Source organism: Aotus nancymaae, unplaced genomic scaffold (genome assembly GCF_030222135.1).
Source record: "Aotus nancymaae isolate 86718 unplaced genomic scaffold, 86718_ANA_hifiasm-v0.15.2.pri h1tg000062l, whole genome shotgun sequence".
NCBI classification, from domain to species: domain Eukaryota; kingdom Metazoa; phylum Chordata; class Mammalia; order Primates; family Aotidae; genus Aotus; species Aotus nancymaae.
Window position 1 is genome coordinate 20,568,323 of NW_026988476.1, and position 14,007 is coordinate 20,582,329.

The 14,007-nt window shown below is 36.7% G+C and overlaps 1 protein-coding gene across 3 annotated transcripts in view; it reads right to left on the reverse strand.

Annotated features, from left to right (window-relative positions):
• Nucleotides 1–14,007, reverse strand: part of MAP4K5 (mitogen-activated protein kinase kinase kinase kinase 5) — a 117,947-nt gene that overhangs the window by 42,537 nt on the left and 61,403 nt on the right. For all 3 annotated transcript variants that reach the window (XM_064365848.1, XM_064365847.1, XM_064365849.1), the window contains 5 exons: nt 13,826–13,957; nt 11,501–11,563; nt 8,780–8,861; nt 7,087–7,203; nt 688–766 (listed from right to left, as the gene is read on the reverse strand). In XM_064365848.1, coding sequence (XP_064221918.1) covers nt 688–766; nt 7,087–7,203; nt 8,780–8,861; nt 11,501–11,563; nt 13,826–13,957 — 473 coding nt within the window. The remainder of the gene's footprint in view (nt 1–687; nt 767–7,086; nt 7,204–8,779; nt 8,862–11,500; nt 11,564–13,825; nt 13,958–14,007) is intronic.

Sequence of the window (14,007 nt, forward strand, 5' to 3'; positions counted from 1 at the left end):
TTGATTTTGTTAGTCATATACCCTATTTTATCGTAAACTACTTTAAATCTCTCAGAACAAGTATTCATTTAAGGCAATAAACCAGAGAAAAACTAAAACTTCTTTACAAATCCGTTGTTCTAAATTAATGTGGCTAAGGTGATAAATACTGATAGGAAATTTTCATCTGCCAATGATTAATTTATTAAATTTTTAAAAATTTCTCTTTTGAAATATTTGCTTTAGAAAAGATTCATCTTAGCGCTAATCTGATTTTTAAAACCTGAAACCAACCCAAATGCGCAGTAAGAGTAAACTGGCTAACTACAATATATCAATTAATGAAAATGAAAGCAATCGCTAAACAGAATGGTTATAAAGTTTATGCTAATATATGGAAAATACTTCTATTATTGGGTTGGTTCTGGGTGATGTGATTGTATATAATGTTAATTTTGTATTTTTTTTTCTTGCAGATTTTTAGCATTGGGCATTATCTCCATAATTAAAAAATAAAAATTATTCAAAAATTACAAACCAAGGGAATTCCATCAAAACCAGAAAAGCAACCCCTATTTTAGAAGTAGTCTGTTATGTTGAAGTATGTAGTCTTAATTAGTCTGCAATTTTATTATTCTACAAAACATACAAGAACACCCAGCACAACCCTCCAAAACCACCAGTGGAAAATGTAAACCAAACACATACAATTTATTTCTGAAGCAGTCCGTTCAGCTCTGGCATTCCTGTTTGTAGATCTAATGGTATGACGAATGATTGCATGGGGCTGTGAATATAAGCATAATATATATACTTTAACAAATTTCAGTGATAAAGTTAAAAGGTCAAACTTTCTTAAATTATCATTTATTGATAAATATGAGTATCTACTAGTAAATTATAAGATAAACATAAAACGAATACAATGAAACGCTAAGATACTTTGGAAGTTTTTTCACTTGTTCCATGTTTATACTGCATAAAATACTGAAGAGATTCAAAGACAGACACAAATCTTGTCCTCAAAGAGCTTATAGTCCAGGAAGATAAGACAAACAAATATACGCATACAAGAAAATGGCAAGTGCTTTTCATCATTAAGAGGATAAATGGAGTACTACTATTAAAGCCCAGTGAAGGGAAAAATGACTTTGACCTGAAGGGGTATAGTTCTTCATGAAAGCTGTAATCTCATCTGGGGCCTTAAGTACCAGTAGGCACTGCATATGCAGTAATGTGGGAAAAGCATCCTAGACAGCAGAAAGAATATGAATGAAGTGATGTAAGAAATAACAGGAAATTGTGGAGTGTTTGTCAGGAGTGGGGGTTAGTTATTATTTGGTTGCAGTGAAGATTAGGTAATGAGATGACAAAGATGGAAAGACAGAGCAGGAGGGTAAGCCAGATCATCAAAGGCTGTAAATGTTAGTCTGGGGCTCTTCACCTTAGTTTCCTGGCAAAAGAAATTTCTGGAGACTTTACAGCAAGGAAGTGGCATCGCCAGTGTTGGCTTTAAGAGTTATCTGTCAAGTATGTATGAGACTACAGAGGGGAGAAATATTGGATACAGGGAGATTGAGTAAGAACACTGTAGTAAGCCAAGTGAGAAGCAAACTACTTCTACCTAACCTGCAGAACCTTCTGCTCCTTTGAAGTTTGGCCTTCAGCTCAATCCCTATTTACCAAATTTCTGATGATTCTCTCATTCACTGATGGCTCTGAAAGTGGCTCATTTGTTCCCCTCTTACCTCAATATCCACCAACACACCAAGGAACTTCAAAACCCCAGCAGGATTCATTGTTCTAGACTTATTTTCTGATCCCATCTTTAATGACATTCTCACATATTTCAATATACTCTCAGCTCCTGAAGATCACATCTTGGACCCTGTCATCAGCGCTGATACATGAATTTCCTCTATATTACAAATCTCTGATCGTTTGAGTTTACTCTCTTTCTTACTCCCATTACACTTGTTTAATGTTCCCACTGGAATATCAAGTCCATTGATCCGTGACTTTCTCACTCTTCATCAATATCTGTTCTTATCCAGTTTATGTCTGGTGGCACATAATTTCAAGTAATCTCTTGCAAAAGTCCTAAATTCCCTTTGTCCCACTGTCTTTTAGTATACTGGCACAGCAAAAGCCAATCCTGGATAAACTCAACAGGTTACCTTTGTGTTTACATTTGGGATATCAATCATGCTGGAGGAAAATTACAGAGCAGAACACACTGAAAATTTATCTAATCTGAGCTCCAGCTTTGCCCACTAACACTTCTCTAGTCATTTAACTCTCCATTCCTTCAATTACTATTCTGTACCTTCTTTACATTCTTCAAATCTACCTATTTTCCTTCACACGTACAGATGACCTCACCACTTACTTCACAGAGAAAACAGAAATCACCAGCTACACTGCATTACCAAGCATCCCCCTCTCTCATTCATGGAAGAAGAATGTTGCTTTATCTAAGATCAAGTCCTTCATATTCTAGATCCACACCTCTCCTCCTTCCTTCTCATGGACTCTGCCTTTCCATCTTACTTCCCTTGAATCTTCTATCTATTGGACAGTATTCATAAGCATTTAATACTGTTCAAGCACTGCCCCTGACACACATGTAAAAAAAAAAATCCTTCTCTAGCTCATTCCCTTCCAGCTACTGCTGTATCCTATCCTCCCCTTCACAACTGAATTTCATAAATGAATGGCTATACATATCTTTCAAACCACTCAATCTAGCTCCCCTTCCTCTATTAGAAAATTATCCCTGTTAAACTCATGCAACACTATCACCTCAAGCCAAAAACTAGTTTAACTTAATTTCTATGATCTCACGGAAACTCTCCTCTCCTTTCTTCTTTCAATGCTCCTTATCAGTCTCCTGTTAGTGCTCTTTGCCTACTTGATCCTTAAATTTTGGGAGAAATCTCAGGTTCTGCGCTAGGCTCTCTTCTTATTCTACATGCTTCCCTTGGGTGATCACATTTACTCCTAACAAATTAACTACATGTGTATCTAATGATTCTCAAAGTTATATTTTTATTATTTTATTTACTCTCATTTATTTTTTTTGAGAGAGTCTTGCTCTATCATCCAGGCAGGAGTGCAGTGGCACAATCATGGCTCACTGCAGCCTCGAGTTCCTGCACCAAAGCGATCCTCCTACCTCGGCTTCCCAGGTGGCTGAGACTACAGGCACCTGCCACAAAGCCTGGCTAATTTAAAAACTTTTTTGGTAGAGATAAAGTCTACTATGTTGCCCAGGCTGGTCTCCAACTCCTTGACTCAAGTGATCCTCCCACCTTGGCCTCTCCTAAACTGCTGGGATTACAGACATAACACACCCAGCTTCAAACCTGTATTTTTAGTCCAAACTTCTCTCTACAAGCTACAACCACGTATCTAGCTCCTTACTAGACTTTTCCATTTGGAAGTTCTATGCAACATCTTCTTCAGTATAAAACTTAACTCATCTTTCCTTCTAAACCTGATTTTACCATAGTGTTCCTATCTTTGTAAATGGTTATATCCATCCAACTGTTCAAGTCAAAATCTGGTAGTAATTCTTTTCTTATTCCTTAATTTTGTGTCTTTATCCAATCATCAACTCCCTCATATAATTCTTAAATTAATCCACTTTTCTCCATCCTTGCTCTACCAGCCTAATTTACCATTACTTTTATCTTGTATAATTTCAACAGTCTTTTAACAGGTTTTTGGTAATAAATTCACCATTCTGAAGTCACTGAGATCTTTAAAAAATGCACATTTTGGCAGGGCATAGTGGCTCACACCTGTAATACCAGCACTTTGGGAGGCCGAGGTGGGTAGATCATGAGGTCAGGAGTTTGAGACTAGCCTGGCCAAGATGGTGAAACCCCATTTCTACTAAAAATACAAAAATTAGCCGGGCACAGTGGAGGGAGCCTGTAATCCCAGCAACTCGGGAGGCTGAGGCAGAAGAATTGCTTGAACCCAGGAAGGCGGAGGTGCAGTGAGCCGAGGTCGCACCACTGTACTCTAGCCTGGGCAACAGAGCAAGACTCCGCCTCAAATTAAAAAAAAAATGCGCATTTTGATTATGTCACTCCCTTACCCTTTAATGGCTTTCTACTACCCTTAGACTAAAGCCCAACATTTTAAACATGGTTTGACAGATGGTATCTAGCTCTGTATCGTTATCTTCTACCACTTACTTCTTCCTTGTTTTCTGCTTTAGACAGACTGACTTTTCTTTCTTCCTTTTTTTCTGAGACAGGGTCTCACTCTGTCACTCAGGTTGGAGTGCAGTGGGGCGACCTTGGCTCACTGCAACCTTTGCTTCCCAGACTCAAACGATTTTCCAGACTCAGCCTCCTGAGTAGCAGGGACTACAGGCGTGTGTCACCATGCCCAGCCAATTTTTCTTGATTGTTTTTTTGTAGAAGTGGGGTTTCACTATGTTGCCCTGGCTGGTCTCAAACTCCTGAGTTCAAAGTGATCCACCCACCTCAGCCTCCCACAGTGCTGAGATTAAGAACATGAGCCACTGCGCCTGACCCAGACTGACTTTTCTTTAGTTCCTTAGTTACACTGCCTTTTACCTTATCGCTAGGCTTTCAAACATGTTATTAACATCTCTGTTCAGGCCATGTACATTTGTTGTCTTCTTCTAATTCTGATTCATCAAATGTCACTTCTATAGTAGTGAGTTTTTTCCTGCCCCTATAATATGCCTCCATAGCACCTTATATTTCCCACTCCATCACATGTGTAAATTATTTGTTGGTATTTCTGAATTTCCTTTGAGACTGTACTAAGAGCTCTATAATAGCAGGGATAGTGTTAGTCTCATATACCATTGTGCCCTCAACTGCCTGGCACATGGTTTTGCATTTCAAGAACTGAAAATTATGGTGACATTATTAAACAGAAATAGATAATTCAGAAAGTAGAGTGGATTTCGGAAGCCCAGCAAAATGGGGTAAGAAATAAGAGGTGCTTGGTTATTTATATAACCAGTGAAAGGTGAACTGGAGAACTGAGTAATACCTAATTCTATATTTATGCAAGAATAACTTTACTAAGTTTTGAATCTTTAAACAATTAAAATATTAATCCCAAGTTGCAAACAGTGGTTTAAGTAGAAAAAAATTTTATGTATGGCTGGTTTATTTAATAATTCCACTTCAAGTTCATTTAACATTCAATAAAATATTCACTGGGTACTCACGACATGACAGGGTTATGCTATATGCCAGGCAGTGAAGAAATAAAGACTGGAGTTAAAAGATTGTTTAGTGACTATTTCTATTAAATACATACATAAAGATGATGGTGTATTAACTAAGAGAGTAGGCTCTGGAGTTTGCCTGGATCTAAATCCTGGTTCCATTTCCTATAGGCCATATGATGCTGGGCAAATTACTTTCATTTTTTGTCCCTTGTTTCCTCATTTGTAAAACAAGGATATATATACACACACACACACACATATATGTATATATATATATTTTTCTAATTTTTGTATTTTTAGTAGAGACGAGGTTTTACCATGTTGGCCAGGCTGATCTCAAACTCCTGACCTCAGGCGATCCACGCACCTAGGCCTCCCAAAGTATTAGGATTACAGGAGTGAGCCACTGTGCCTGATCTAATTTAAATATTTTAAAATGTAAAACAAGGATATTAATGGTACCTACTACAAAGTACTGTTTTGATATTAGATGAGTTAACATAGAAATTATTTGGCCTAACACTTGGCGCACACTGAGTACCCAATGAGTGCCAGTAGTTACTACAGTATTTATTTGTTTATTTATTCATTTTGAGACCGAGTCTCACTCTGTTGTCCAGGCTGGAGTGCAATGGCACAGTCTTGGCTCACTGAAATCTCTGCCTCCTGGGTTCAAGCAATCCTCCTGCTTCAGCCTCCCAAGTAGCTGGGACTACAGGCACCCGTCACCACACCCAAATGATTTTTGTATATTTTTTTCAAGTAGAGATGGGGTTTCACCATATTGACCAGGCAGGTCTTGAACTCCTGAAGTCAAGTGACCTGCCCACCTTGGCCTCTCAAAGTGCTGGGACTAAAGGTGTGAACCATCATGTCTGGCCCATAGTATGATATAGGAAATAATTTAAAACTGAAAAACAAGAAATAGAAAATTTCCTTTAGTCAAGGTAGATATATAAGGGAAATAAAGGCTAAAATGGACATCAAGAGACAGATTCAGAAAAACTTAAAAATAAAATGACATCATAGAAGGAGAAGAAGGAACACAAGGAGAGAAAGACTGGCAAAAAAATACAGTTGTGTTATATATAGCCATAAGTAGATACTTGCCAATGAAGAGGAAGTCTCTCATCCCTGATTTCCTGACAAGTGGTATTGTTATAGAAAATACATTAAAAATAATTCTATAATGTTTTCAGAGAAGGCAAGTATAGTTAATAGCCCTACAACTAAGTATACAAGAAATAATAGTTTTGAAATATTGAAAAGGGTAACATTTTCCAATGGGAACTTCAGCTTCATTCTTTAAAATTATTTGTATTCTGTTAATATGAATTCTAGAGAAACTACAATAATAAGCAGCTAGATTTCTAAAGAGTCTCTTTTGTGAGAAATAATATGCATATGTGCTGTGGCTAAATTTTTGTTTTCTTAGTCAAAAGCAAGGCTCTTAAAACTTTTATTTTCTTGGAAACAGATGTCCTTTATATATATATACACACATACACACAGACACACAGAAGCTCATGTCAAAAAGAAGGGCAATCACTAAAAGGGAAAGCACCTCTGCATTTCTGCAGAGGAACACCTGATTTCAATCTCAGCTACCAAAACTTCAGGCTAACCAAACTAAGAACATAAAAAGAGATAATGTTAAGAACTAATCCTAGTCTAGGATAAAAAAAAGTATCAACTGGTTATACTACAATAAAAAAAGTATCAACTGATAATTATATGCAGGAAAAGTAGAGTTTACACTATTAATCTCTGTAGCTAAACCTGTTTTAACTAAGCTAAAAGACCCAGAAGACAAAGAAAAAAAAGGAAACTTTAAGGCCTTATAAAACATTTGTTTTCAAATATGACTGTAAACACTTCCTTACCTCAAAGTCATCGTCATCTCCTTCAGTGTAATGTGTATGGTTATCTGGATTGTTCACTTTGTCTAACAGTTCAACTGCTAGGGCTCTAGAGAGACCTGGCTGTGCAACAAAAGTATGCTAAGTAAAAGAAAACAAAATGAAATTTCATGAGTATGGCTTTACATCTATGGCTTACAGAAAATGCTATCTTCATTTTTTCATTCAGTAACCAACAGAGATAAGCATATGGGAGTCTACTAATATAAATAAACTGAGAATGTATTAGTAAAAATATTAATCAGAAAATCCATAATTACATATTATACAAAACTAAAGAGACTTTGTAGGGTAAATTTAGAAAGTAATTTCTTTATGTAAAGTTCTCTAATCTATATTAAGTTATAAAATTAATATAGATTAGACATGGCTATACCAATGACATTCATTACTTATTATGCTGATGAAAATGAATACTGTGGTATGGTCTATAATCACAATAAGAAAAAAAGCATGTATGTCCTATATTTGCATACATTGAATTCTATAACATTATGTTAATGTACAAAGACATATATAATTAAATACTGGCATTTCAGTAAAGCTTTCTTAGGTTGTTGTAATCATTGACTTTTTTTTTTTTTTTTTTTGAGATGGAATCTCGCTCTGTAGCTCAGGCTGGAGTGCAGAGGCACAATCTTGGCTCACTGCAACCTCTGCCTCCTGGGTCCCGGTTCAAGCAATTCTCTTACCTCAGCCTCCCAAGTAGCTGGGATTACAGGCACAAGCCATCATGCCCGGCTAATTTTTCTGTTTTTTTTTTAGTAGAGATGGGGTTTCACCATGTTGGTCAGTCTGGTCTTGAACTCCAGATCTCATGATCCGCCCACCTCGGCCCTCCCAAAGTGCTGGGATAACAGGCATAAGCAACCATGCCCAGCCATCACTGACTATTTTTAATATAAAAGTATTTTATACACACACATATGCACAGAGTATTCTATAAATTTACATGAGAAGCCAAGAAAAGCAATTCATTTTAGCTGACAGCAACATTTTAAAGTTTTCTCTAAGGCAGGGGTCAGCAAACTACAGACTATAGGGAAAATCTAGTGCACCGACTGCCTCTTTTTGTAAATCAAGTTCTATTGAGTATTAAAACTATACCCACATGTGCACACTGTTTATGGCTGCTTTTGTGCTATAATGGCAGAACTCAGTAGTTGTGGTAGAGGCTGTATGGCCCACAAAGTCTAAATATTTACTGTGTGACCCACTGCAGAAAATTTGCTGGCCCGGCACGGTGGCTCACACCTGTAATCCCAGCACTTTGGGAGGCCAAGGCGGGAGGATCACCAGAGGTCAAGAGTTTGAGGCCAGCCTGGCCACATGGTGAAACCCTATCTCTACTAAAAATACAAAAATTAGCCAGGCAGTAATGGTATGTGCCTGTAATCCTAGCTGCTCAGGAGTCTGAGGCAGGAGAATGACTTGAACCCAGGAGGCAGAGGTTGCAGTGAGCTGAGTTCGCACCACTGTACTCCACTATGGGTGACAGAGTAAGAACCTGTTTCAAAAAAAAAAAAAAGAAAGAAAGTTTGCTGACCCCTGCTGTAAGAGATCACTAACATTTTTGTATTAAAAACCTAAATATGTTTGTTCTACTGATATGTCTAATTCATGACTACAGGAAAACTCTGCAATTTCAATGACTTACAGTCAGAAGTCTTTCAGCAGTTGGTCTTTTTTTTGGGCTTTTGGTTAGTGCTATTTTGACAAAATTATGGAATGTTGATGACCTTCAAATAAAAAGAGCATACAAAAATATTTCACTATTATTACTTTTTGGTGTTATTAAATAAAATTAACTTAGGAACAGTAAGTAAGTCTAAAACACCATGATTTTTTATTGGGCCACTTAGTTGTATATAAAACAAGAAAACTAAATCCAAAGTACAATATATCCTTGGAAACATCTGTGTCAGTATTGTCTTTTAAATAAAATATAATTAAGTAACAGAACAGTAATATATGACCACAAAAATTACACTAACAATCAGAAATTGATAGGCTGTGTCATTTACATGATATATGACCTTCCTTTCTAGGTAATACTTAGGAGTCAAAATGTCCTTTTCTCATTGTGTAATTTACCTAGTATATAAATGCAGTGCTATACCAAAAGAGTTGGATGGCACAGAGAGTAGGCATGGGGTAATTTAAGAGACTATTTAAGTCCCAAAGAGGCAAATGAATTTCTTAGGAAAGAAGGCAAAGAAGAGGGAGCAATTTTAGCAACTAGAAAGGTTTTCTGTCACCTTCATTGATAAAGTGGGGAAAGGAGAAGACATAAAGTTATCACATTTTGATTATTAATAAATGACACAAAAAGGTATTTCTACCATTACCAAGATTCCACTGGAGAGAATGAACAAGAATTAAAGGGACAATAAACCCTATTTATCGGCAGTGACAACAACCACACAGCACTTCTCTGCAGAGAAATCAAATCATTGCATCAGATTTGGTGGCTTGTGACAGAGATAACATGGAGTCAGACAGTATCTGAGACTGGCAAAGGTCCTCCAATGGTAGTAACTGCTCTGAAATCTGACTGTGAATTTAGCATTTATAGCTAACAGTCATTCATTGCTGACTGAATATTAGTCATTCCTGCCATAAAACCGTTCAGTTCCAGATGCCTAGGAACTTAGGGCAACAGGGAATAGGAAGCACCCAGTGTCAATACAAAGGAATATAGTTAGCAGCAGAATATAAACTCCTTTCTTTCCACAGTGTGATTTGCCTTTCTTTCCTGTCATCATCCCCAGAATGGCCTGATTCCTAAATAAAACTATGCTAAGACAGACTACTGAAACATAAAGCAGTGGTTTAGAACCTGTTTGTGGGGAGGGGCCTCTTAGAATATGAAATAAGCTATGAACCGTCTTCTTAGAAAAATGGATATACATACAGAATTTGGGAGGCTCACAGATCCTCAAAGATCCATGTAATCTAGATAACAAATTCCAGAATTTAAGAACTTAGAAACTTACTTGTATGGCTTCCTTTATTAAATGTATGGGGAAGATATTACCAGAAAAATAATCTTTAATTTTTATTAACCAATTGATGACACTTTTTTGGACTATAAAGATAGGTGAACTGCTTTACTTTGTAAGAGAATGAAGGAATTAGAATAAAAATAAGTAATAATCTTTTTGAGTATTACGAGAGAGAGAGAAAAAAACCAACAGAGACTGATTTTTAAGTGTCATGGTATCTTGGAAGCTCTTTTCATATCACCTTCCACAAAAGTCAAAGTGTAATTAATGGAAGTAAAGGAATCCAGGGCAAAAATAGATGTTTCTTCAAAATCTTAATATATTCACTTCTAATTCTTTCCTCACCACACTTCTTACCCGATCTGCCAAAGAGCTAAGAAAATGATTGAGTTTTATGAGAACACTGGATTATAAAGAAATACCGGGCTAGGAGTGGTGGCTCATGCCTGTAATCTTAGCACTTTGGGAGGCTGAGGTGGGGGGATCACAAGGTCAAGAGATCAAGACCATCCTGGCTAACATGGTGAAAACTTGTCTCTACTAAAAATACACAGATTAGTTGGGTGTGGTAGTGTGCGCCTGTAGTCCCAGCTACTTGGGAGACTGAGGCAGGAAAATCACTTGAACCCAGGAGGCACAGGTTGCAGTGAGCTGAGATCGTGCCACTGCACTCCAGCCTGGTGACAAAGCAAGACTCTATCTCAAAAAAAAAAAAAGGAGGGAGGGAGGGAGGGAAAAAAGGAGGGAGGGAGGGAGGGAGGGAGGGAAGGAGGGAAGGAAGGAAGGAAGGAAGGAAGGAAGGAAGGAAGGAAGGAAAGAAGGAAGGAAGGAAAGAAGGAAGGAAGGAAAAAGAAAACACTGGACTGGGCATAGTAGCTCACACCTGTAATCCCAGTGTTTTGGGAGGCTGAGGTGGGAGGATCCCTTGAGGCTAGGAGTTTGAGATCAGCCTCAGCAACATAGTGATGAGACCCTGTCTCTAAAAAAAACCAACCAAACAAACAAAACTTAGCCAGGTGTGGTGGCACATGCCTGTAGGCCCAGTTACTCAGGAGTCTGAGGAGGGAGTACCTCTTGAGCCCAGGAATTTGAGGTTGCAGTAAGCTCTGATCATGCCACTGCACTCCAGCCTGGGTAACACAGCAAAATCCTGTCTCAAAAAATAAACAAACAAATAAATAAATAAATAAATAAAAATAACGGAAAATAAATCCAGATCCTTGCCATAGGTCTGCAAGCAACTTAGCTGTGTAACTTTGAGAAAACTGCTTAATGTCTATGGGCTTCTGTTTAATTATCTATAAAATATGGGAACTGAATCTATACCCCTTTCGACTGTAAAATTCTATAAAACTATATATTCTTTAACTCACCATTTTGTTTTGTCCTTTAGTTTTGGAGGCTGAAAATTACTTTTTGACATTAAGAAGAGAGCCCTGAAATAAAAATTATAGTTTAAGAACAATATCAAAATTACTACATCTAACAATTAGAATGAATTCTGTAATGAATTTATATATGACTACTACACATGTAGGCAAAGATGAAAACTATTTTGGGATATGGAAATTAAATTTTTAATACTTTAGACAGCCTTCAAAAAAATTTCTCTTTAAATTTCCAATAAGCCCTTATTCACAAAGCAAACCTACCCAATGCCTGAAAAGTTTTCTTACTATACCGTTACATATGTAACTAGTATTATATCTTAAGCACGTGTCTATATTAAATTGTATATAATTCTCTAACACATAGAGATGACATGCTACTCTAACATTAAGATATATGTTTAACCAAAGACTGGCCTCCATATTTATTTTGGTTGTATAGGCAAATTATATCAATTTCCTGACTGTTTTCCTTTTTTGGACAATTATTTCCCACATTCTCTCATTATATTAAATACATAAGCCAATCTACAAGAGGACTTTGTCTATAAACTCACATGTGACCCACTTTTTTATGGACTATGGGGGTAGTAGGATAGAGGATTTAAGAAGGAAGTTCTAAAATGCTCTATTTCAGCATTTCCTACAAAATCCCAGGTTTCTAAGCTTATTCCTTAGTCTTTCTTTTTCTAGCATAACAAAGATATTTTTCCTTTTTAAAAATTAAGTGATTCAAAGGAAAAATGAAAAAAAAAATCTATATTCCCACCATTCTATTATTTAAAATTTTCTAATCTTTTTAGTCTTTATCTAAACGCTTACCAATTACATTATATTTACATTAGTAATTATCATTTTTCTTTACTAATAATCAATTTTCCATTTTGCTTTGGGTCATATATATGTAATTGCTGCCCTTAAGTATTAAATAATTTGCTTAACAATTCACCAATTACTATATATTTAGATTTTTTTCCCTTGTTATCCTGAAATGCGTACTTCTTAGAATTTTCTTTTCTTGGATTATTTCTTTTTTGAGACGGAGTTTCGCTCTTGTTACCCAGGCTGGAGTGCAATGGCGTGATCTCGGCTCACCGCAACCTCCGCCTCCTGGGTTCAGGCAATTCTCCTGCCTCAGCCTCCCGAGTAGCTGGGATTACAGGCACGTGCCACCATGCCCAGCTAATTTTTTGTATTTTTAGTAGAGACGGGGTTTCACCATGTTGACCAGGATGGTCTCGATCTCTTGACCTCGTGATCCACCCGCCTCGGCCTCCCAAAGTGCTGGGATTACAGGCGTGAGCCACCGCGCCCGGCCCTCTTGGATTATTTTTGAAGTGTAATCCCCTAAACAGTGGAATCACCGAAACATTTGTATTGCCCTTAACAAATAACATCGAAGTATTTTCCAAAAGGTCTGTACTTATCAGCATTCTAGCTAAAAGTACTATCTTTATATATATATATCTTTAGCTGCTTATGCGGTCAAATAGTTTCCCGTATCTGGTACTTGCTCATAAACCTTAATCTACCTTATGCTTGTAGTCTTTGAATGAGTTCCTTATACAGTATATATTAATCTGTTGCCTATCATATTAGAACACTTTCCCCATTCTGTAATTTTTTTAGCTTTAATCCATTTACTTTAAAAGTTTCAATTTTAGCCTAATTTATCTTTTCTGTCAAAGTATCAAAACTTTTCAGAAGCCCTCAAAATTTATTTTCTGAGACAATACATCTTAGAATGTAAATGATAATTATATTCAGCATAGATATCTCTTCATTATTCCTAGACAAAATAAAAAGGAACAAAATCAAATGTAACTAGAAAAGTCTCATCTGCATTCTATTGTTTACTTGTAATTTCACAGAGGACAACAACAACAAGATCAACTGACAGAAGAATGAACATGAAGACTCAAAAAGTCTTAAGATAATGTTAACTGTCATATCCTAGTGTGCTTATTAAGGGAAATTTGTTTTATTGAAAAGCTTCCAATAGTACAGACAACTTACTCTATGTTATTTTATGAGCAGCAGTACAAGACAGGTTTTATTTATTTAAAGACTAGTCAAGTACAGTAGTGAGAAGGAGAAGAACAGAACAAGGATCTGTAATTGTGAACAATGAACTGAGGTAAATACCTTCAGACTAGCCCACAATAGGTTTCAGATGAAATTATCCCTAAATCCCTTACAACACCTTTATTATTTTTCATTCTTAAAAATCAGCTTGATGCTGAGCTATCAGCACTTCACTTTCCCCAAAGGCTTCATCAATAACTATATAATTATAAATAATGAGAACACCTCATTGGATGAAGATCAAACATAGGTGGTTGGAGTTCTCCAAGTTCAATTGCTGTTATTCCTACTGCCCAGATATCACAGAGTTGGTTGTAGCCACCATTCTTCTCTACTGCTGCAACTTCTGGGGCCATCCTAGAAGGAATCAATGAACGTAACAGTTTTATTGTTAAAAATATTGATCT